At 40.6% G+C, this 26,005-nt stretch overlaps 1 protein-coding gene across 1 annotated transcript in view; it reads right to left on the reverse strand.

Annotated features, from left to right (window-relative positions):
- Positions 1-19,718, reverse strand: part of PCARE (photoreceptor cilium actin regulator) — a 48,389-nt gene extending 28,671 nt beyond the window's left edge. The window contains exon 1 of the mRNA XM_068232759.1: positions 15,864-19,718. Coding sequence (XP_068088860.1) covers positions 15,864-19,510 — 3,647 coding nt within the window. The 5' untranslated portion in view covers positions 19,511-19,718. The remainder of the gene's footprint in view (positions 1-15,863) is intronic.
- Positions 19,719-26,005: the final 6,287 nt, after the last annotated feature.

Below are 26,005 nucleotides of genomic sequence, written 5' to 3' on the forward strand. Positions count from 1 at the left end.
GCACTTTCCTGTATACTTATTCCCTCTATATCCGGATTGTTCGTTAATGAACGATCAGATCGTTACACATATTCTGACCTGTCGTTAGCTCGTGTCGGTTGCCATCCAATTAAACGATTGTTCGTCGTTCAGTACGAACGATCGTAGTCGTATGTGTGTACGTAGCTTAAGATATGTGTCATCCTAAGGTAACTTCCTGGTCATCAGTTCAGTCTCTCACCTTGGTGTGACCGTAACTACACTTTTTCAAGATGTGTACATGCACAAGTGTGTTCGGACCCATCACACCCAGGCCTTATATACTGTGGTTGTCATTCTGCAACTTGACAGCCGATCGCTGTCATTGGCTGGCGGGGGGAGGGAGGGCAGGGAAAAATAATTAAAAAATACACACATTTATTTAAAAATGTTTTAAAAAACAAACAAACATGGCAGCAGCGATCAGAGCCCACTAACAGAAAGCTCTGTTGGCAGACAGAAAAGGGGGGGAGGGGAATCACTTTTGTGCTGAGTCGTACGGCCCTGCAGCGAGGCCTTAACACTGCAGTGGCCTGAATTGTAAAAAATAGCCCGGTCACTTGGGGGAGGGGAGGGGTGTAAGCCTATGGTCCTGAAGTGGTTAAGATTCCCCCATGAGGAGTTGGACTAATCCAAAACCAGTCAGCTCTCTGACTTCTGTCAGATTATTCTGGCCTACTATACATAACAGCAAAATAGGAAAAAAGTAACGTATAGTGCATTTTACTCTGGGACAAATGCACATTCTACATATGTGCAAACACATTTTAAATTAAATATATTTTCGAGATAGTTGCCCTTTAATTAGTGTACAGTTATAAGGGGTGATAATTAGGAGTTGCCTCTTCATTTTTATTTATTTAGTGGCCCAAAAGATTTTATACATTTATGTTTTAAAGGACAACTGAAGTGAGAGGTATATATGGAGGCTGCCATAAAGGGTGCTCGGATACCCTCAATCACAAATTTGACTCCGCCCATCTTACGAATTGACTCGTGATCACGAGTAGAAAGGGATATCCGACTCGAGTGCTGTTTTGAGTCGAATAACGACATGTAATCACGAGTCGGTATTTGTGACTGAAAACCCGCCGAATTTAACGGTTTATAGCAAAGCCGCCTTACATGTTAGAAACACCAAACACCAGATATGTTAAGAACAGTGGGAACAAGAGGAGCATTTTGTTTTTCAAAAAGACATTATAGTTTTTGAGAAAATCGATTTTAAAGTTTCAAAGGAAAAAAGTATACGTGTAAATGCGGTAAATACATTAACTGTCATTTACCGCATTTAAATGTATACTTTTTTCCTTTGAAAGGTTAAAATCGATTTTATCAAAAATGATAAGGTCTTTTTGACAAAAAAAATGTCCTCTTGTTCCCACTGTTCTTCTTAAAGGACTTACGAGGTGAAAATACACTTCTGAGAAAAACAATTATATCTATCCTACGTCTCCTAAAAATGACTTTGTTAGATATCCCACAGTTTTATTTTATATTTAAATCTAGTTTTTAAGTCTTTACTGTTTCATTGTCTCTGCTCAATGACACCTTCATTGAGTATGCCAGAGCTCAAATCTATGAATTATTGACCCTTTTTATCTCTTTCCTGCTCTTAAAAGCCATTTACTGACAGAAAAACGTTTTATGGCTGTAATTACTTATCAGTGAGGGTTATGCTATAGTCTGACCCGGTCCCGACCCAGACAGAAACTGTCACTTGCATACTTGATGTTTAACTTTCTCAGGCAGAGAAAGAAAAAAAGGAACACAGACTAGTTATTTTTGTGCACGGCACTGTACATACCCATGTCTATCTCATCATGTCACATTTCACCTCGTAAGTCCTTTAAAGAGACTCCGTAACAAAAATTGCATCCTGTTTTTTATCATCCTACAAGTTCCAAAAGCTATTCTAATGTGTTCTGGCTTACTGCAGCACTTTGTACTATCACAGTCTCTGTAATAAATCAACTTATCTCTCACTTGTCAGACTTGTCAGCCTGTGTCTGGAAGGCTGCCAAGTTCTTCAGTGTTGTGGTTCTGTGATGCATATCCCCCCTCCTGGCCCCTCTCTGCACACTGCTGTGTGTTATTTAGATTAGAGCAGCTTCTCTCTTCTCTCTTATCTTTTACAAGCTGGATAAATCGTCCTCTGAGCTGGCTGGGCTTTCACATAGTGAGGAATTACAGACAAGGGCAAAGCTGTTTGCAGGAAGAAAAGAGCAGCCTGAAACTTCAGTGCATGAGAGATGCAGGGGGAAAGAAACACACAAATGATCTCTTGAGATTCAAAAGGAATGCTGTATACAGCCTGCTTGTGTATGGATGTATTTTCTATGTATGGACATACTGTACATCAACCTACTTCCTGTTTTGGTGGCCATTTTGTTTGTTTATAAACAAACTTTTTAAAACTGTTTTTAACCACTTTAAATGCGGCGGGGAGCGGCGAAATTGTGACAGAGGGTAATAGGAGATGTCCCCTAACGCACTGGTATGTTTACTTTTGTGTGATTTTAACATTACAGATTCTCTTTAACATATCTGGCAAATTTGGTGTTTCTAGCATGTAAGGGGGCTTTGCTATTAACCGTTAAAATCGGCGGGTTTTTAATCACGAATACCGACTAGTGATCACGAGTAACTTGTGATCAGGAGTTGGGTAACGAGTGCAATCAGGAGTGCATTAGTGATCGGCATTCGTGTTCGAGAGCCGATCACTAATGCCGATTACGACCTCGTGATTGCAAAAAACTACTCGTGATCACAAGGTCGTGACGAGCATCTCTGTTTAAAGGGAACCAGAGACGAAGCACTCTTGTGTATTTTACCATATATATCAGTAAGAACATTAGAGAAAACACTTACCCTGCTCTCTGTTTCATCCTCACTGCTAAAAGTGTCTGTTATCAGCTGTGATAAGACTCCTGGACTGAGCATTCAGTCTGGCTTTGCAGGGAATAATTATAGCTGAGTCATTATAGCAGAGCCACAAGGGGGCAGGCTTGGGCTTGAAAAGACACCAGAGAAGACAGACTCAGCTATAATCTTTCCGTAGCAAAGCTAGATTGAGTGCTCAGTCAGGGATTCTTATCAGAGTTGATAACAGTCATATTAAACAGAGAACAATGAAACAAAGAGCAGATTAGGTGTTTACTGTCATGTTCCCACTGATTTATAAGGTAAAATACAAGAGGGTGCTTCATCCCTGGTTCTCTTTAAAGGTGGCCATACACTGGTCGATCTGCCAACAGATTCGACCAACAGACAGATCCCTCTCTGATCGAATCTGATCAGAGAGTGATCGTTTGGCTACCTTTACTGCAAACAGATTGTGAATCGATATCAGCCTGAAACCGATCACAATCTGTGTAGCTACCACTGCTGCCGCCCCCCCCCCCCCCCATACATTACCTGCTCCGGCCGGCACGAGACCCCGATGTCTTCTTCTCTGCTACGGCTACTGAACTTCCTGTCCAGGGGAAGTTTAAACAGTAATGGGTGCTCTACTGTTTAAACTTCCTGCCAGGACAGGAAGTTTTGTGTAGCTCTGGAGCCCGAAGCCGAGAAGAAGACCAGGGGACTCGCGCCGGCTGGAGCAGGTAATGTATTACCAATGTATTGCGTCAGTCGTCGGGCATTCGAACGCCGCTAACGACGCACTCCCGACCCGCCGGCGAGTGAGAAAAATCTTCCGCACGGATGGGTCGACGGGAATCGACGGGAACGATCGATTTTGGACGGAAATCGATCATTCTGTCAGCTGTGTGCGCGGCGATTTCACAGCAGGATTCTGTTGATCCTCTGCCTCTAATGCTTTTTAGCCATAGACCCTTAACAAGAATTATTGTCAGATCTGACAAGATTAGCTCCATTTGTGGTTCAGACACTACTGATGCTAGAATGATCAGCAGGACTGCCAGGAAACTGGTATTGCTTATAGGGAAAAATTATGGCAGCTTCCATATCCCTCTCACTTCAGTTATCCTTTAAATGTCTGATGAGCACAGGAAGTCTGTGCCCTGATTTTGCCTTCCTCATTGTACGTAAGAATGGCTTTTGGTTCCTCTGCAACATTTTTCTGCTTGCAGTTATCATTTAAACAGTTCTGGTGTGCAAATCAAACTAGTTACTATTGGCAACAAGCATAAATGTTTTCACAAGGCCCTCTCTCTCACTTGGACAGCGGGTGTATGGGAGCAGGAAGGGAAGCAGGAAATGTGTGTGCTCGGTAGCGGTGGAAGTTTGAGCATCACCATAGGGGCCCATTGACGTATCTGTAAAAATGTTATCTGTAAAAATGTCCCTTTAATTCACCAGCAAGCAAAACAATACTCAAAATAATTTTCATAGTACGTTCTCTCCTACGTTTTGGTACTTTTTCAGTTGCCAAGTGCTGAAAAGTTATTTTAACCAGTTTGTCCTCCTTGACGTAGTTCTACGTCAAGGAGGACATGTGCGCTCCTGCGGCCGATCGCACGCGTACATGCGCGCTCCCGACCGCGGATCGTTAGCCCAGGAATCAATGAATCGGGCCATGGTGCCCGATCACTGATTCCTCTCCGCCACAGAAAAAGCGACAGCTTCTCTCGTAAGTTTCGCTTTTTCTGCCGCGTATGTCCCTCTAAGCGTACATTGTACGCTTAGAGTGACGTCATGTAAAAAAACCCAAAAAGTAAAACTACATCTTAATTTAAAAAAATAAATAAAAATACACATATATTTACCCCAAACAAATACTATTTACATCCCACCCTCGCAAAAATACCCACATAAAATGTTTAATAATAAAAAAAAAAACATTACAATAAAAAAAAAAAAAAAAATTTACCTAAGGGTCTAAACTTTTTAAATACCTATGTAAAGATGAAATATTTCTATATTTTTTTTTATAAGCTTGTAAATAGTGATGGATGCAAAACGGAAAAAATGCTCTTTTATTTCCAAATAAAATATTGTCGCCATACATTGTGATAGGGACATAATTTAAATGGTGAAAAAAAACGGGACAAATGGGCAAATACAATACGTGGGTTTTAATTATAGAGGCATGTATTATTTTAAAACTATAATGGGCGAAAACTGAGAAATAATGAATTTTTTCAGTGTTTTTCTTATTCTTACTGTTAAAATGTATTTACAGTAAGGTAGCTCTTAACAAAATGTACCACCCAAAGAAAGCCTAATTGGTGGCGGAAAAAACAAGATATAGATCAGTTCATTGTGATAAGTAGTGATAAAGTTATAGGCTAATGAACGGGAGGTGAACATTGCTCGGATGCATAAAGTGAAAACGACTGAGGTTAAATAGATGATTAAACATTATCTCCAATGAGAAAACTCAGGAGAAAAAGTTAATTGCATATGGGCCATTGTGTGTTTTTAGAATCTGTGAATAAGACCAGTGGCGTTCCCACTATAGGGCGCAGGGGGTGTGGCGCACCGGGTGACAGACAGCCAGGGGGGTGTCGCCACGACCCCCCACAGCAGCAGAGCAGGAGGGGGAAGCAGCGCTAGAAGGAGGGGCAGTGGGGGCAGCGGTGGGGATGGGGGCAAATATCCCCCCCTCCCTCACCTGGGACCCCTCCTTCTGCCTCTCTCCCCCTCCATTTAGCGGTGGCAAGTGCCGGCTCGGCGGTGGGGAAACAAGCAGAGAATTACCCACCACTTCCGCGATCCAAGCGTTGGCAGCGTCATGTCGTCACAGATCTCCGCCTTCAAAGCCGCCCACTGTGCTTGCTGATTAGCGGAAGCACAGTGGGCGGCATTGAAGGCGGAGATCTGTGACGACATGACGCTGCCAGCGCTTGGAACGTGGAAGTGGTGAGTAATTCTGCGCATGTCTCCCCGCCGCCGAGCCCGTACTTGCCACAGCTAATCTATGGAGGGGGAGAGAGGCAGAAGGAGGGGTCCCAGGTGAGGGAGGGGGGGGGATATTTCCCCCCTCCCCACCGCTGCCCCTCCTTCTAGCGCTGCTTCCCCCCTCCTGGGGCATCTATACTGGGGGCAACTGTACTAGCTATACTGGGGGCAACTAAACTAGCTATACTGGGGGCAACTAAACTAGCTAACTAGCTAAACTGGGGGCAACTAAACTAGCTATACTGGGGGCAACTAAACTAGCTATACTGGGGGCAACTAAACTAGCTATACTGGGGGCAGCTATACTGGGGGCAGCTATACTAGCTATACTGGGGGCAACTATACTAGCTATACTGGGGGCAACTATACTAGCTATACTGGGGGCAACTATACTAGCTATACTGGGGGCAACTATACTGGGGGCAGCTATATTAGCTATACTGGGGGCAGCTATACTGGGGGCAACTAAACTAGCTATACTGGGGGCAACTAAACTAGCTATACTGGGGGGCAGCTATACTGGGGGCAATTATACCAGCTATACTGGGGGCAACTAAACTAGCTATACTGGGGGCAACTAAACTAGCTACACTGGGGGCAGCTATACTAGCTATACTGTGGGCAACTATACTAGCTATACTGGGGGCAACTATACCAGCTATACTGGGGGCAACTATACCAGCTATACTGGGGGCAACTATACCAGCTATACTGGGGGCAAGTATACTGGGGGCAGCTATACTAGCTATACTGGGGGCAACTAAACTAGCTATACTGGGGCAACTAAACTAGCTATACTGGGGGGCAGCTATACTGGGGGGCAATTATACCAGCTATACTGGGAGCAACTATATTAGCTATACCGGGGGCAACTATACTAGCTATACTAGGGGCAGCTATACTAGCTATACTTGGGGCAGCTATACTGGGGGCAACTATACTAACTATGCTGGGGGCAACTATACTAGCTATACTGGGGGCAGCTATACTAGCTATACTTGGGGCAGCTATACTAGCTATACTTGGGGCAGCTATACTGGGGGCAACTAAACTAGCTATACTGGGGGCAGCTATACTGGGGGCAACTATACTAGCTATACTGGGGGCAACTATACTAGCTATACTGGGGGCAACTATACTGGGGGCAGCTATACTAGCTATATTGGGGGCAGCTATACTGGGGGCAACTAAACTAGCTATACTGGGGGCAACTAAACTAGCTATACTGGGGGCAACTATACCAGCTATACTGGGGGCAACTAAACTAGCTATACTGGGGGAAACTAAACTTGCTATACTAGGGGCAGCTATACTAGCTATACTGTGGGCAACTATACTAGCTATACTGGGGGCAACTATACCAGCTATACTGGGGGCAACTATACCAGCTATACTGGGGGCAACTATACTGGGGGCAGCTATACTAGCTATACTGGGGGCAGCTATACTGGGGGCAACTAAACTAGCTATACTGGGGGGCAGCTATACTAGGGGCAACTATACTAGCTATACTGGGGGCAACTATACCAGCTATACTGGGGGCAACTATACCAGCTATACTGGGGGCAACTATACTAGCTATACTGGGGCAACTATACTAGCTATACTGGGGCAATTATACTAGCAACTATACTCACTTCATTAGGGGCAACTAGTTTCACTGGGGGCAACTATACTAGCTTCACTGGGGGCAGCTATACTGGGGTAAACTACTAGCTATACTGGGGCAACTATACTAGCTAATACTTTAAATTACAGTTAGCTCTGCCCTCATCCGGTCATGACCACGCCCATTTTTGCCACAAAGCACGTCACAGGTTGTGGCCACACCCATTTTTTTTAGGGGTGTGTGTGTCTTTTAATGCCCTAGGTACGCCACTGAATAGGACTATACTGAAGTACCGTATACACACAAACGTGGGTACTGCAATAGGTGACCAATTGATATACAGACAGGGGAACAAACCAAACCCCGCTTGAGTTAAAACAGTCACTCTTTGAGGGATGGGCTGGGGACACAACCCTCTAACAAGAAGAGTACAGATGCGTCAAAGGATATAAAATAGTTAAAAATGCTCTAAAAGAGGCAGTTGGTGGACTTCATGAATGTTAGTCACAGAAATATCCAAAATTAATTTATTCTTAAACAGGAACTTTAACCCAGGATTTAATCTAACCCCAAACAGTAGCCAATACCCCCTTTCAAATTAGAAATCTTTACCTTTTCTCCAATAGATCATCAGTGGGGTCTGTATGGCTGATATTGTGGTTAGTGATGAGCAGAAATTATGCTCGTGCGCATCGTAATTGTAATGCGAAATTTCGAGGGAATAGCATAATTAATTTTGTAGTTTATTGTTCCTAATCGTAATTACGCATGTAATCGTAATTTACACGTAATTTTGTGCCGAGTTTGGCGGTGAATAGCAAAGCCCCCATACATGCTATTGCTACCAAAATTGCTACATATGTTAAGAAGAATAGTGGGTACAAGTTACAAAAAGAATTGTTCAAAAAGACCTTGTAGTTTTTGAGAAAATCGATTTTAAATATACAAAAATAATTGTTTTTAAACTAATTTTTCTGGGTTTAAAAAACATTTTTCTTGGCATATTTAAAATCGATTTTCTCAAAAACTACAATGTCTTTTTGAAAAATTATTTTTTATTCTTGTATTCACTATTCTTCTTAACATATGTAGCAATTTTGGTAGCAATAGCATGTATGGGGGTTGTGCTATTCACTGCCACACTCGGCACAAAATTACATGTAAAATACGCGTATATTTATGTGCAATTACGAATGATTATACAAAGTCAACTGAATTACGAAATATGTAATTACATATATATGCGTAATTGTGAAAATGTACACGTAATTTTGCGTAATAGTAATTAGCAGATTATGACTAGGGTCCACCCCCCCCCCCCCCCCAGTGTGATGTCATGACTATGGTCCTCACAGTTTTCTGTCTGTGAACCTTGTTGCATTGTTGAAAACAATGGCTTTTTCCAACTGCCAAGCAAGCAGTATCTCCCTCTGTGTATAGAACTCTCAGTAACAAACATTCCGCACAGATCACATGACAGGACAAAAGATGTCACCACCTTTGATAAATTTCAGAATGTAAATCAGGAAGAGGAAAGGTTTTGCAAAGGGCAAACACTGACTAAATAATTTATAAATACTGTAAAAAATAAGCCATTTTATTCACAATGTTATATTCACTACAGTTCCTCTTTAAATTCATGAAGGAAAGACAAGGGATACTCAAAACTGTGTATATCCCCCCCCCCCTTTTTTTTTTTTTACCCTAAATTAAGGTCTACCACTACGGCTCAGTATTCTTCTTGTTTTGAAACTCTGACATTGAGGTGATATATGAATTCTGCTGCCATGACATTACTCTGAAGCAACCTTTATGCAATGCTGCACAACCCTAAAGTCAGATTTGCTACTGCAGAGATCTCTTTCATGGTGGCCATACATGGTACCATTTTTTCATACAATCTTACCATTTCTATGTAGTATAAGGGTAATTTAAGTGAATATACTGAAAGGATAATTTAGGCAGTTCCCTTATATTACATAGAAATGGTAAGATTGTATAAAAAATTGTACCATGTATGGCTACCATAAGGCTCCCTGCACACTGCAAATCCATTTTGCGATTCCGATTTGCAATTTCAATTTTACCTGAATGCAATCAACAGAAAAACGGAGGAAAAAACGCAGCATGCAGTAACTATTAAAAATCGGAATCGGATGTAAAAAACGATTAAAAATCAAAATCGGAATCGCATGCAGTGTACAGGGAGCCACAGTGTTTTTCTTTGTCATTAGAGATGGCCCGAAGGGTTCACCGGTGAATCGATTGGCGCAAACTTTGGTGGTTCGCGTTCCTGGCGAACCGCGAACTATATGCGAGTTCAACCCGCCCCCATACTACATCATTAGGCTCAATTTTGACCCTCTACATCACAGTCAGCAGACACAAAGTAGCCAATCAGGCTGCATTCCCTCCTGGAGCCCCCCACCTTATAAAAGGCAGGCAGCGTCGGCCATTTCCTTCACTCGTGTGGCTGTATTAATTAGAGAAGGGAGAGCTTGCTGCAGAGAGACATAGAGAACGCTTAGTTAGGCTCTTGTTAGCTTGCTCCTTGCTGATACTTATTGCTAAAAAGCACCTCTCAACAGCTCTTTTGAGAGCTAATCTTGTTCTTGTGATCTATTTTTTTTTCTGTGTCCCCCACTAACACTTGCATATACAGCCCTGTCAGTCAGTCGCAGCTGGCCCTTGTCTCCTTGCTAATTCCTACTGTGCCACTGCCAGGCCCAGCACATTCAGTGACTACCTTTTCACTGCACGTGTGTGACGGCAGCTACACATTTGTAATACCAATCACTGCATACCTGTTCATGTTTACTGCACCTGCGTGACAGAAGCACGCAGTGTTATATATCAGTCACTGCACCTGTTCACGGTACCTGTGTGTGTGACAGCTGCACATTTGTAATACCAATCACTGCACCTGCGTGACAGAAGCACGCAGTGTTATATACCAGTCACTGCACCTGTTCACGGTACCTGTGTGTGTGACAGCTGCACATTTGCAATACCAATCACTGCATACCTGTTCATGTTTACTGCAGCTGCGTGACAGAAGCATACAGTGTTCTATACCAGTCACTGCACCTGTTCACGGTACCTGTGTGTGTGACAGCTGCACATTGTATTGATACCAGTCACTGCATACCTGTTCAGTGCACCTACGTGACCGCACGCAGTGTTATATTATATACCAGTCACTTCATACCTGTTCACGGTACCTGTGTGTGTGACAGCTGCACATTTGTAATACCAGTCCGTGCATACCTGTTCACTGCAACTGTGTAACCGCACATTGTTGTACCAGCAGTCACTGCAACCTGTTCATTGCACCTGTGTAACCGCACATTGTATCAGTCAAGTCAGTGCATACCTTTCACTTCATCCCCCCCAATATGGACAAAACAAGAGGCAGGCCACCTGGCAGGTCTGTTCGATGTAGCGCTGTCGTGATTTTGTGCGGCCCTCGACCAAAGTACAGTGTTCAGAAGAAGGCACGTGCCATCAACCCCCAATATTGTCAGGACGTAGTTGACTATTTAACACAGAACACCTCATCTTCCTCACGGAAGTGTGACATATCTTTCTCCTCCTGCTCTGATTCTGGCACCCTACTTAACACTCCGTCGGCAGTCATCACCAAAGTGCCATCACCCCAGGGGGGCTCAGCGGTGTGGAAATTTTTTTGTGTGTCTGCCTCAGATGAGAGCAATGCCATCTGTACACTGAGCCGTGGAAAGACCAAGACCCGCGTAGGGACAACTACCTTACGAAGGCACATGATTACCAAAGCCCAAACTGCAATGGGATGACCACCTGAGGAAAAGATGCACAAAAAAGCAAAGCCACACACCGCAGTGTAAGATACCATCACGCAATTATTTATAAAAAAAGGCGATACCCAAACTGTACCGTGATGTTGAAAGGCAAGTGGTGTCATCTCTGGCACACAGCATTGGGTCAAGGGTCCATCTGACCACGGATGCATGGTCTGCAAAGAACGGTCAGGCCTGCCTGAAGACTAAGTCAGTCCCCACACACAGCATCTCTGCTTGCATGCCGTGTGACTGCCTGCCCCAAGACTAACTTGGTCCCCACACAGCATCTCTGCCTGCAGGCCGCTTGACTGCCTTCTCTGTCACCACCAACAGGGTCCAGGACTCCAGGTGGATTCCTGAATTTTTAAGGCCGCTGCTAGCAGCGGCCACTATAATAATTTTTCTGGTGCGTGTACATGCCTGCCTAATTTTTATGGCTGCACTGCGGCTGCAAAAACAAAACAAAAGGCATGTACATGTGCCAATTCCCCTTCGTGATCGTTACCTTGCCGCGGTGAAGGGGCTTGCGTATCACAATGAAGCAATGAACGGCTAAATGAGTATGTTGGGGGGCACACCTCACCCAAGAAGATAGAAAATAAGGTCGTTGCTTCATTGTGGACAGACCAAATTCGATCAACTGGACACTCAGTCACTGTTGTTCTGTCATTCAGCTACCCTTAGCCCGACACCATATGGGCTTGAAAACCGCCATTGCCTGCACTCTCGCCATGGTGCGCACCAGTCCAGCATGTTTGCGGTGCGTTACACAGTGAGTTTAGTCTGTCAGTGTGAAGCAGTACACTAATTACACTACCTGATTGATGTATACACATGCAATGTGATTTCTGCTCTTAAAACACTGCTGTGCGTCAAATCCTGATTTTTCCCCGGGACTTTTATCCCACTCCGCCATGCCGGGGCTAATTAACCATTTCAGCCCGCAGGTATTTTTCACTTTAAGCATCAGAGCAATTTTCACCTCCCATTCATTCACCAATAACTTTACCACTACTTATCACAATGAATTGATCTATATCTTGTTTTTTCCACCACCAATTAGGCTTTCCTTGGGTGGTACATTTTGCTAAAAATTATTTTTTCTAAATGCATCTTAACAGGAATATTAAGAAAAAAATGGAAACAAATCATTATTTCTCAGTTTTTGGCCATTATAGCTTTAAAATAATACATGCTACCATAATTAAACCTATGTATTTTATTTGCCCATTTGTCCCGGTTATTACACCATTTAAATTATGTCCCTATCACAATGTATGGCGCCAACATTTTATTTGGAAATAAAGGTGCACTTTTTCAGTTTTGCGTCCATCACTATTTACAAGCTTATAATTTTAAAAATGTTCGGACCAGGGTGTAGCAATAGGGGGTGCAGAGGTTGCGACCGCATTGGGGCCCTTGGGCCAGTGAGGCCCTCCCTCAACTGCAGTATTAGCTCTCTATTGGTCCTGTGCACATAATAATCCCTTCTATAGATACTTTGAATAGTGGTAATCATGAAACAACTGCTCCCCATTCCCTTCTAGCACCTCTGACGCTGTTGTTGCTATTTTTTGGTGCGCTGTATCAATTATGTATAGAGTGCTTGAGGGGGGCCCCGATGTAAAATTTGCATCGGTGCCCACAGCGCCTTAGCTACGTCACTGTGCACTGTTGCAATATACCCTCTTCACATGCATATTAAAAAAGTAGGTGACAATACTCTGAAGCAACCAGAGTAGGTAACTATTTATGTTTTTTTTCATAAAACATTTTATTTGGGTCATTTTTGGTGTGGGAGGTAAACAGTTAATTTTAAATGTAATAATGTGGGTTTATTTTATTAAAAAAGATGACCACAGTGAGATTTTTTTTTTTTTTAGTCCTGGAAGCGAAGAGCTTGCTTCCAGGAAGCATATAGAGGACAGTAAACTTTTTTTTTTGGGCAGAAATTTTTTTTCTGCCGGGGGCATAGATCAATGAAAGGGAACAATGTTCCCATTCTTTGATCTCCGGGCTACCGGGGGGCTGCACGGGCGGGAGCGCGCACCAGCTCTACAGCAGCTGCTTAGACGTGACAATCACGTCCAGGCGGTATAAATGGTTAAAGGATTCCCGAGGTGACATGATGAAATAGACATGGGTATGTACAGTGCCTAGCACACATATAACTATGCTGTGTTCCTTTTTTTTCCTTTCTCTTTCTGAAAGAAATTCCAACTGTAAAACACTTTCCTAGCAGAAAATGGCTTCTGAGAGCAGGAAAGAGATAAAAAGAATCAATAGTTCATAGATTTTAGCTCTGGCATACTTCCATGAATGTGTCATTGAGCAAAAAAAAATAAAAACTTAAAAAGTAGATTTTAACATAAAATAAAACTGAGAAATATCTTAAAAAGTCACTTTTAGGAGAAGGAAGATAGATACAATTGTTTATTTCATTAGTTTATTTTCGCCTTGGGTGTCCTTTAAGGAAAGTTCATTGGCTGTTGTCTGTGTCCTGGCGGTGGGGGGTTGCAGTTTGTTTCACTTCCTGTTCTTGGTGACCCTTTCACTCACTAAGACAATTTAGGGAAATCTCCCTAAGCAGAGTCATATGAATAGTAAAATGCCGGTAAGCACTTAAAGCAAACCTAAAGTGAGCAGGTTAGATAAATACCTATATAGAAGGAAGGTTGTGGATACCAAGGAGCCTTCCTGGTCCCCATCATTCTAGTGCTGTCTCTAGTTGACTGTGTCTTTGGTACTCCTCTGCAGTCTTCTGAAGTAGTGCATCCCAGAGTGTTTCCAAAGACAGGCGCATCTGTTCTGCGCATACGCAAGAGTTGACTTGCGCATGCTTAACATGACTATGCTAGTTTTCACAAGCAAAAGTACTTCCAAAGCCTGCATGAGGAGTGCCGAAGAGGTATTTGACTTTGCTGGAACGAAGGCACGGTCTGAGGACCAGGAAGGCTCTATGATAGCTATAGCCTTCCCTCGACTTAGGTAAATATCTTGCCTGAAGTTAGTTTAATTAAGTTGGGAATATTTTATCCAAGCAGGAACCATATTCATATATAATATATCCAACATTTCAGGAACGTATAGTAAATATGGGTCCAGACAAGGACTCGCACTAACATGCCAGTGATGTACACCATGCACATGTAATAGACACTGAAAACAATTTGCACCCTTTCTTCAAAGTGAAAACAATCTGCACCCTTCCTTGTAAGGGAATAAATAGGCTCAATTGAGAAGAGTGCTAAAGAGGTATGGTATGGTCCAGTTAAACAAAACATTTTGCCTTGCCTTGAATCTGCTTGAATGAAAATTTAGACAACTGAAATGCTTACTGTCCTTTAACTATTTGTATGATTCATTGATGCGGTCCAATTATCAGTTCAGAGCCCCCACTCCAGGCCTAGACTCGGGATAGTTCAAGTCTACTTACATAAATCTCTCAAACAAAATGCAGATATACTGTAAATAAAAGCATTACAGAACTACTCTGTGGCGTAGCTAGAGATCATTGGGGCCCTACAGCAAAACTTTCACGGGGCCCTCAGATGTAGGCACTCTTAAATAATGCCACCTGCTTCTACCTTATGGATATGAGTTAAGGTGGCCATACACTGGTCGATTTGCCATCAGATTCGACCAACAGATAGATCCCTCTCTGAGCGAATCTGATCACAGAGGGATTGTATGGCCACCTTTACTGCAAACAGATTGTGAATCGATTTCAGCATGAAAACGATCACAATCTGTGGAGCTACCGCCCCCCCCCCCCCCTCTCATACATTACCTGTTCCAGCCGGCGCGAGTCCCCGCTGTCTTCTTCTCCGCTCCGGATCCGCTCCGCTCACTGAACTTCCTGTCCATGGGAAGTTTAAACAGTAGAGGGCGCTCCACTGTTTAAACTTCCTGCCGGGACAGGAAGTTCTGTGTAGCTCTGGAGCCCGAAGCGGAGAAGAAACGGTCTGGAGCCCGAAGCGGAGAAGAAGACCAGGGGACTCGCGCCGGCTGGAGCAGGTAATGTATTACTGCTGTATTGCGCCGGTCGTCGGGCATGCGAACGCCGCTAACGACGCACTCCCGACCCGCCGGCGACTGAGAAAAATCTTCCGCACGGATGGGTCGACGGGAATCGACGGGAACGATCGATTTCGGACGGACATCAATCATTCTGTTATCGGTGTGCGCGGAGATTTCACAGTCGTTTCGATCACTATGATCGAAACGGCTGTATATCGGCGGGAAAATCGTTAGGTGTATGGGCCCCTTTAATTGGGCAATTTACATTCTCACGCAATCAACACTGCTCATAGTTCATGAGCACTGAGACAAAGTTTGAGGGTGGAGAAACACAAGAAAGTCAATGGTGAATACAATAAGTACCACCTGGGCCCCTTATGCTTCAGAGCCCCATAGCAGATGCTATGGCTGCTATGGCTATTGCTACGCCCCTGGAACTACTATCCCTTCCCCCTAGACATTTTTTTTACAAGAATTCCACTTTAACCAATTAATAATCTTTAGTTAATGGACAAGATAAGCTTATTTCTTACCCAGATTGTTGCTGGAGAGCAGATTCACTGAGAGAAGAAGTAGAGGCTGATGTTGGAAAGGTCGGAATACGTAGCTGGACCCTTGGCCTTCGGTCAGAATAACATCTTCGAACAAAAGGTTGAGGATTTGCTGCACTCATGGCAACTCTTCTCTGCTGGTCACTGCACTTGAGGCTTGATAAATTGTGTCTTAGTACAGAAACCGAAGCTGGCTTAGAAACAACGTCCAAACTATTTGTGCATGGTGGTGATGAAGGTTTTGCTTCAAATAAGGATGTAGATGATGGGCAAAATATTGATTGTGCATTGCCAATCATTTTTGGAGAAGATGGTGGGTCATCAGAACTGCGCCTTAATCCTCTATGCGAAAAGGATGGAGAATGTGGGGGAGAAGGTGTATAATGAGAAGGGGGACTAGGTTCCCGTCGGCTGCTTGGTGGACTTGGTACTTTACGCTGGCTAGGTGGACTTTGCTGTTTCCGTGTCTGAGGAGGACTTGGCAGGTTGCGCTGACTTGGTGGACTTTGTTCTCTTCGCAGTTGAGGAGGGCTTGGAAGCTTTCGTTGGGGTGGAGTACTTGAATTCTTGGTATGACTTGGGGGACTGGGCACCCGAGAACTTGTAGGACTGGTGTTTTTCTTAACTGGTGGGGGACTAGGCTGTACCTGAAAACGAGATTTCATTACAGCCCTATTCATTGGAGGGCTTGCTAATTTTCTTTCAATTGGTGGGGAGGAAGTCATGGCCCTGGTTGGGGAAGGTCTCCTCTGTGTCGTTGGACTTTTTTCATTTCGCTGTACTGTATGTGGACCTTGCTTTGCTTTCATTAATGATGAAGGACACTGCTCCCCAGAATCAGCACGAGGGACTGACTTCACTATTTCACCATCACTTGGGTTCTGTAAAGGGATTATTTTATGTGACTGTTTGTACAAGTGAGCCACCTCATCTATTTCATGTTTTCTCAAACAATCCAGTCCCTGCTCATTTTCTCTGTTTTGTTGGCCAGGCTGCAAAGAAAATTTTCTAATGCCGACAACTGACTCTTTTTTACTAGAAGTCTTAACCGTGGGCCTGTATGTTTCTGTACTATTTTTGTTTGGTAATAAGTCTTTAATAATTATTGATGCTTTTATTTTTGAAGTTGAGGGTGTATTCCTTATTGGACCAGGTAAAGTGTTCTCTTTTTCATAATCATCTCTTAGAAGCAAGTTAAAGGAATCATCCATGAGGATTTCAAGAGGCGGAGGAGGCAAGTTCTCCAAGTCCTCAACTCCTGATTCACTTGTTTCAGTCTTGTTAGGATCTTGAGATGAGAACGAGAGTAGAGAGGCGATATTTGTACTTGTAGTTGTTTGATTTGCATCGGCTTCTGATAAATTAGCAACTTTATTACTTAAAGGTGGTAATCCTCTATAGGCAGGAATTGTGGGAGGTAGAACAGGAACTCCAAATTTTCGAACACATCGAAGAGGCCCCAACATTTTCCCACTTGAGCTTTTGACTGTGACATCTTCTGGGCTAAATGCCTGAATAAGCTTCCGCACTGACTGCCTAGGAGAAATAATACCCTCTAACCTTGGCTGTACAAAAGCAGATTCGTCTTTGGTGTCCTCAGCATGTTTAGCGAATGCAACAGTTGTTTTATAGTCTTGGTAAATAGAGTCTTTGGCTGCATCATTATCCTGTTTCTTTAAAGAAATTTTTTCCTGACTAGGTAATATATTAAAACTTTTATCAAGGCAGGCCTTCAGTTTGTTGGTTGGAGTAGCACTTGAACCCAAACATCCTGTATGCACAAAGGATTTAATATTGCAGTTTTGTGATTGTTCTTTCTTTCTTGAGCCATCTGAAGAATAAAATTGTTCAAGCTTCTTGTTCAATTCCTTTTGTGTTCTCTGAAGTTCCAAGAGAGTGGGATCTTCAGCTTGACTTTTAAGTGATTCTGCAGACCTAGACCTTCTGTGCCTAGAGGTTCTCCTGTTGCTCCCATCTGCTGTACTAGGCCGTAACCCTTCTGAGTTCACTTCCTCTCTAGTCCACACATCACTGTTTGATTTGCCAGGGACAAATTTGATTTTTTCACTTATGGCTTCTTTCATCTTTAGTGACATTTCCTCATTTTCTGGATTTTCTATCCATTTGGGTGAGTGTTTATAGCCATACGTTCCTGCTGGAGAGGTTAGAGGCCTCTGAGGTAAGGTAATCTGACTTCCAAAACTGTTGTCTTCACTTGCCTCATAGCTGTCATCACTGCTTGTTGACTCTTCTGGGTCTTGATCGTGATTGCTATCTTGTTCTAGTGTTGCAGTGGTCCCCAGTGAGCTTGTGGAGAGGCTGCTGGTGAAGCTGATTTGCTTGCTAACTCTTGGATTTTCTGACTTTGTCCGAGACAGGTCATTATCTTTTTCTTTTCTGTCAGACCCAGTCTTCAAATCTCCAGAAGAATCTGCCACACTGCTTTTAAGTATTGATTGTTGTTGTGCTGTTATCCCTTCACTTCTAGCCAAACTCTGCTGTCGACATGTGTCAACACTTGCCCGTCTTTCCATTTTATCAGGAGTCCTCCATCCTCGCATGGATTCGTTGTCCCCCCCAAGTCCACTGTCCTCAGAATACAGAGTTATATCATTTGGCTGGGACTCTGTTGAACCAGTTGCAGAGTTTTCCAAGGCTTTAATAATTTTCAGCAGGTTTTCATCGTGGTGCTCTTTTTCCTTCAGCTTCTCCTGAAAACAGTTGACAGCTGACTGTAGAAAGCTGCAGATGTCCTGCAAGGCATTTGTGGTTAGAGTAGATACAGTGCAGTTTACAGATTGCATTCTGTTTACTGTATACTGTAGCAACTGTTGCAGTAAATCTGGATGTTCTGAAGGGTCATCTTTTCCGCATGGCCAAGTGAGGTTGCTCCCTGCGTCTCTCAGAAAATGTTCTCCATCTTTACCAATTTCTCCTAAACACTTGTTGATCTCATCAAATCTCAGGGCCATGAAGCTGGTCATCTGCTGCATGATAAGCTGGGTCTGTGCTGCCTGATTGGCCATAGATATGATACCATCATATTTTGAAAGATTGGGGTTCAAGAAGGCATAAGCGTCCTGATGAGCCTTAACCAGAATTTCTGGGAAGTCAACTTTCTTTTCTGTTTCTTGAAAAACAGTGTCATTGTGTTTTGCACCCCTGCTACGTTTTCCAGACTTACGGCTTTTTGACTTTCTGCCTCTCCTGGGATTGCCGTCTTGTTGTCCCTCTGGTTGCAGATCTCGTTCTGAGCCAGTGGAGCTGTACTTCCTAGCTGTTCTTTTCTTTTGGCGTGCCATGCTGACCGTTCCTTCATCAGTTGTTCTGTGAGTTTCTTTCCTTCTTTGGTCTTCTGAAAAAGACCCACTCCTGGAAACTCCACCACTGACATCTGAGTAAGCCTTCTCCCGATGATAAGTTTCATTTTCTGACTCTTGCAATCTGCTTGTCTGTTTAGGCTCACCACCGACATTTCGACAACTTTTATTTTCGTTACTAGCCGAAGGAACTGTAATTCCATTGGTATCCTGGCTGGGTGGAAGCAGGGCTTTGTTTCTCTTCAAAGGCTTAGCTGTGTTCTTTGCGAGAATTTGAACAATGCCATTATGAGAAGGTGTGCAGCCCATCCTGAGATTCTAAAACAAAAAGAAGGCTAGATTATAAGTAGACAGTCCATGAAGTATGCTTTTTCTTGTTGACCCTCCATCTTTCCTAGCTCTTTAGAGGTTGAAATCTTCAGTATCCTGTCCTCCTCTATAGCGGAATACTGTTTTCAGCAGTTTTGCAAGTCGGTATAGCAGCTCGACAGCATAAAGCTCTATGTGTTTCTCCCTACCATTGACAGATGTCAAGTGCAAATAGGATTTACAGCTTACTAGATTAACTATACTTTATCTGGAGAGCAACAATATATAATTGGAAGAAACACTCTGAGGCACAGGATTCCAACGCTTGTTGCTGGGAAGTGTTTCAGAAGGAGAAATCAAAGCGTGTCGCGTCACAACCTCAAAGGAAAACACAATTTATGTCTAATAAAACTGACATTTTCATAGGGATGCTTTGTTAAATGTTAAAATGAGGGATTTGTAACTTGAACACAAAGTCTTTCAGAGACCAGAGTAAATCATTTAAAAGGATGTGGTTGTTTATTTAGCATTATTGATTTTCCATGAATATTCAAAAATATAAATCAATAAAGGTACAAATCTTAGTTACGTTACAAATGATTACAAAAAATGAACAAATTGATTGTATGTCTGTATGTATGAAAGTATGTGTGTGTCTGTGAAGAGAAAATGGCAGAAAGACCCACTCCCGCCTAAAACTCCTTACATAAAGAAATGGGCTGGCCCCACAGTGTGTCCCAATGCTATCTATGATTGGTTTGTTCAAACAATGCTGTAGTCTCTATTTGCTGACTTCCATACCTAGCTGCTTCAGCTAACTCCTCATATATCACAAAGAGAGCACATGTTTCAATCCGGTTGAAACTGGTATTCCAACAGCCTCATTGTAACGCTATGGCTTGAGACATAATGGGATACAGCTGTCTTACCAACTTCTGACTGGGGGGGGATGGTTAGGCATAGAATTCCTGAGAGCAGGACTATAGAATTTCCACTCCAGCCTTGTACGCCTATGCTAGATAATAGAAGATTTCTTTCAATAAGTCTTATCAATATCACATATATAATTTATCTATAGCTTTGACATCTCAATCGCGTCACATCCAATATAGATAATTATTCTTCCCATCATAGCTGGGCCCAAGCCACTCAGAGAATCCTAATCATCACATATTTAGATTGCTCAGAGATTAAACCATCAAAACTACTTATTACATTTCCCCCTTTATAGAAGTAAAATCATATATTAAAATTACTTTCACTTCTATAAATACCTTTTATATATTTTAATCATTATCAAAATTTTTGTTAAAATATAACAGTCATATTCTGTCATCTTTCATTAATAATCACCTTCAAATTTTGCTACCTCTAAATTTTTAGACAAATTAATAACTTTTATTTAAACTAATTGCATGTATATGCTCTTCATACATCCCTTGTGTACGAACTCAGAGGAGAAAAAAAAAAAACCCTTAACCTCTTCCTTGCTAGACTTAACTTTAACAGCAACTTCTTCTGTACTCTCATGTGTAATTGAAACAGTGTGTGTTAACCCTTTCACATCCTGTTGTATAGGGAATTTTACCTTTGACAAAAACGGTAGATTCTTCTTAAAATTAAACTAATACCCTTAAACTAAACATGCAAGCATGATGACAAATCTAAACTTTGAATTTCATTACTTTTTCTTCCATTTTAAAATGATCATAAAACCCTGTTTATAAAAACAATCATAATAATGTATATAATTAACTGGATTACCTAATAATGTTACATAATAATCAGATGTATTGCCTTACAACTACTAATATCATTAAAATATTATTCATTCATCTTGGTGGAATTCATATCACTTATCCATCCCAAATCAATATGAATTAATGTATACCTGTATTCTTCAATTATGTCATACCTCCTTAAAAAGTTTGTATTACTGTTTGGAAATATCTATAAAATATGTGCAGTTTGAAGTTTCAAACATATCCTAATCAAATATGGTTTCCATTATTAATCAAAATCAAAAATATTAAATCATAAAAATGTGTCATTTAAGGACATAATACTGATGCAATGTGTATAATGATACCTTCTCATCATCTGATTTACATTAACAGTTTATTATGCTATCTAACTAGCCCTTTGCTTTCTGACAAGCCTTTTGCTTTCTGACAAGCCTTATTATCTTTAAATCAGATTTCAAAGTTTCTTAATACAACCCATTAATTATATCAATGATCTTTGCACCATCTAAAATTCCTTTTCTAATATTTTGATCAAACTCTCAAAATAACTTTGCATACCAGATATATTATGGAAACCCCTTTCTATCAAAAATATCAATTTCCAAACATTAATCAAAAATTTACCTTAATATTATTTTTAAAAATGAAAGGATCTATAAGCTATTGGATAAAAAAACTTTCCTTAAAAACCTTTTCTGTTCTTATCAATATTTTCCCTAAACTTTTCATTACTTCATGAAAATATCACATAAAATCTAATTCTGTTCTGTAACAAATAAAACAAACAATTAAACTCAAAACACCAAAAATGTCTTTTTCATGTGTGTCCAATTAAAAATTATATGTGTGTAAAGAGATTAGATTCTCAGTTCAGTTCATGAAAAGTGGGGAGGGAAAAGAAAAAAAAACTCTTCATGTCTTCAAGCACTTCTGTTCATTCCTTTATCAATGGAAGCATGGAATCTCCTCTCAATAGGCTCGTTAGCATGTGAAAGCCTCGTAATTTTCGCCATTTCTGCATGTGACCTTTTAGTCAATCAATCTTTAGAGATACATCTATAATTAGAAAAATATGGTATCAATGATCTTATTTCAAGAAAATAACTTTAAACTTTTGTTCCCCCTTTGAACAAACAAACTCATATGACATTGTCTAAATTGCAATCCTTTGATGAGGACACAAACCATGAACTTTAATAAATCTCGTTTATCTAATAAACATAACCTTAGACAAACCTGAGATAAAACCCAATAAAATAAAAAAAAAACACAATGTCATCTAAAAAATATCCTTCACACTTTAATTGTGAGGACAACAAAGTTATATTCTCTTATGTAAATGTGTAACAGCATGTTAATATGTGTGTGTGCGTTTATATAACATGCTAATCTCATGTGTATATGTCATTATTAGTATACCTGCTGTGTGTGTGTGCAAGTTGCAAGTAACTAAATGATACCCTTACATTTCTTTCACAATGATATCTCAAAAATGATCAATACATTATTTATAACAACTTCTGACGTATTTTTACTCATGCAGTTTGAGTGACAGCTAATGGCTTCAGATTACAGGACTCCAGCTGTTCTTAATTAACCCTACTCTCGCTTAACATAGATGCCACTGTTTCTCATACAAACAGAGGAAAGCATTTCCTAAACAGCTTCTGCTGAAACATTTCTATGTCACTAAAACTTAACTAGAAACCTTTCTTTAATTTTTACTTTAAAATGACCTCATCTTACTAAAATACATTGCAACTGATGTAACCAATTGCTAGTATCCAAAATAAACTCAAGGAAACATGAAATCCACTTTCCTATAAATAACTGATACTCGAATTACTTTTAAATCCAATATCCCATTCAATATTGTACCTCAATTTTCATCAATTTACAGAAAGGAAGGAAATCACCACCATCTCTGATTCTCTTCACATACTTCCCAGGAAACAAAATTTAATAATTAAGGAGATAGAATACATGTGTACACCAAATCATAAAAGGGGAATAAAAAACATTATCACATAAACACATATAGAATAAACAAACAATAACTTTTATCAGAGTTCTGCTTTAACCTGTTGTCCTTTAAACGTTTAATTTTTAAATTTCCTTGAATTTGAATATATTGTGTACAGTCTAAAATATCAGTGCATACATTACTGTATCAATAATCTACAGCAATGACCAAAATATACAATTTTATTTCAGATATTTGATACACCAACACCAAGTCCCTTGTATACCAATAATTTGAACTGGCACAACTGATTTCACACCTCTGACCGGAAAAGATATGAAACCACCTGTCACCATTCATCAATCATATTTTTATAAATTCCCATTTCTCCTCCGGTAAAGAAAAACAGATCTTTACAAAAAATAATGCATATATAAGTATAAGGATATACTTATTCATGACAAATCACTTATGGGACTGAGCATTCAGCACATATATATCCTGATCATATTTCCAATCATCACTCACATTAGACTGAACACACATATTGTCTTTTAAAATACCTTTACCTTATAAAGTGTCAAAATCATCTAAAAGTAATAACTATAGTCATGACCTACCAAATTTATTTATACCTTACAGATCAAATTCTCATGTGATTGATGCAATCGTTATTTGCAACAATTCAGCTTTATTTTAATCAAAATTAATTCAAATCTCTTTATTTCACAATAAACTCACTAAGAATAACCTCCTGACTAAACCTATAACTTAAAAAAACTTATTTTATCAACTTTTGTGTAAATCGATTGTCGAAATATATATCTGTCATCTATGGACACCAGCAATCACATCTTACTTATGAATGCTTACCCCTTATCACCATATCCTCATCAATCCTCTAATACAGAAACAGATATGTCTATCATTAAACTATGGTGATTAATTCTCCTATGCAACCTTATAATAAGCTCATTTTAATTAATTAATTTTTTTTTTTAATATCAATTATTATATTAATGACTATATTTATACTTTTTATCAAAACTCAAACCGAAAAAATAGGACAACAACTCTGAAACTTGAATGAAATTTTCATAACATATATAGCTTGCAATACAAATACTTTTATGTGACATCTGCAATGATTTTACACTCCTACTAGAATAGCTGTTATATGATACTACTGCTGCTGCAAAGAAAATGTCATTTTGGTAACCACACTTTTAAATACCCAGAAACATTTTTATTTTTCCTGGCTTTCAGGATTACTGCGCTTCTAATAAACCATTATTACAGATATATTTCCTTTTTATATAAACTGTCACTTATTCATGGTTTACACATTTTCTTTTACACAAGTGGCCAATTAGCATAAATACCAAAACCCTTACTTTACTTATAGAAGCTAATATGCTAAATCTACTCCTATGATCCAATTACACTATCAAAAGCTTCAATTTAAACCATTTTTTCCCAAATTTAGCTTGCAGCTCTGTGAACAAAAATATCTGCCTCTTTAAATAAACATCATTAAGGAAGTCTGCATCCTGTCTGCTACCACTAAAGCATTTTACATAGGAATGAGAAGAACATTCCTTTTGCCTGCTATTCATTTTAGCAACCTTTAAGTAACTATTTCCCTAACTAACTAACAAATATTCTTTATTTCTTTAACAACTTCGGACAACGCAATCTGACTCTTAAAACTTTTAACCAATTCAACAGGAAATAAAACATAGTCACCTTATGCAAACAGACTTCTGGTATCACCCACATCTTAAGGAGGACCATGATCTCCTCTCGTCTGGTCTCGTCTCTTGCTTCAGGCTCAATCGCAAAAAATAGTTTCAAAAATACCCAGCTTCCTTTCTCATTCCCCCGTTTTGAAACGAGCTTGTGATCTATGGCTGAGTTAATTCTTCATGAAACATTTACGACTGGTTGGCTAGCCAAAATGTTAAATGTTAAAATGAGGGATTTGTAACTTGAACACAAAGTCTTTCAGAGACCAGAGTAAATCATTTAAAAGGATGTGGTTGTTTATTTAGCATTATTGATTTTCCATGAATATTCAAAAATATAAATCAATAAAGGTACAAATCTTAGTTACGTTACAAATGATTACAAAAAATGAACAAATTGATTGTATGTCTGTATGTATGAAAGTATGTGTGTGTCTGTGAAGAGAAAATGGCAGAAAGACCCACTCCCGCCTAAAACTCCTTACATAAAGAAATGGGCTGGCCCCACAGTGTGTCCCAATGCTATCTATGATTGGTTTGTTCAAACAATGCTGTAGTCTCTATTTGCTGACTTCCATACCTAGCTGCTTCAGCTAACTCCTCATATATCACAAAGAGAGCACATGTTTCAATCCGGTTGAAACTGGTATTCCAACAGCCTCATTGTAACGCTATGGCTTGAGACATAATGGGATACAGCTGTCTTACCAACTTCTGACTGGGGGGGGATGGTTAGGCATAGAATTCCTGAGAGCAGGACTATAGAATTTCCACTCCAGCCTTGTACGCCTATGCTAGATAATAGAAGATTTCTTTCAATAAGTCTTATCAATATCACATATATAATTTATCTATAGCTTTGACATCTCAATCGCGTCACATCCAATATAGATAATTATTCTTCCCATCATAGCTGGGCCCAAGCCACTCAGAGAATCCTAATCATCACATATTTAGATTGCTCAGAGATTAAACCATCAAAACTACTTATTACATGCTTATAAAACAAAAGCAATTTACCGTCTTGATAGCTAGTGGGACT

The sequence above is a fragment of the Hyperolius riggenbachi genome, chromosome 4 (assembly GCF_040937935.1).
Source record: "Hyperolius riggenbachi isolate aHypRig1 chromosome 4, aHypRig1.pri, whole genome shotgun sequence".
NCBI classification, from domain to species: Eukaryota; Metazoa; Chordata; class Amphibia; order Anura; family Hyperoliidae; genus Hyperolius; species Hyperolius riggenbachi.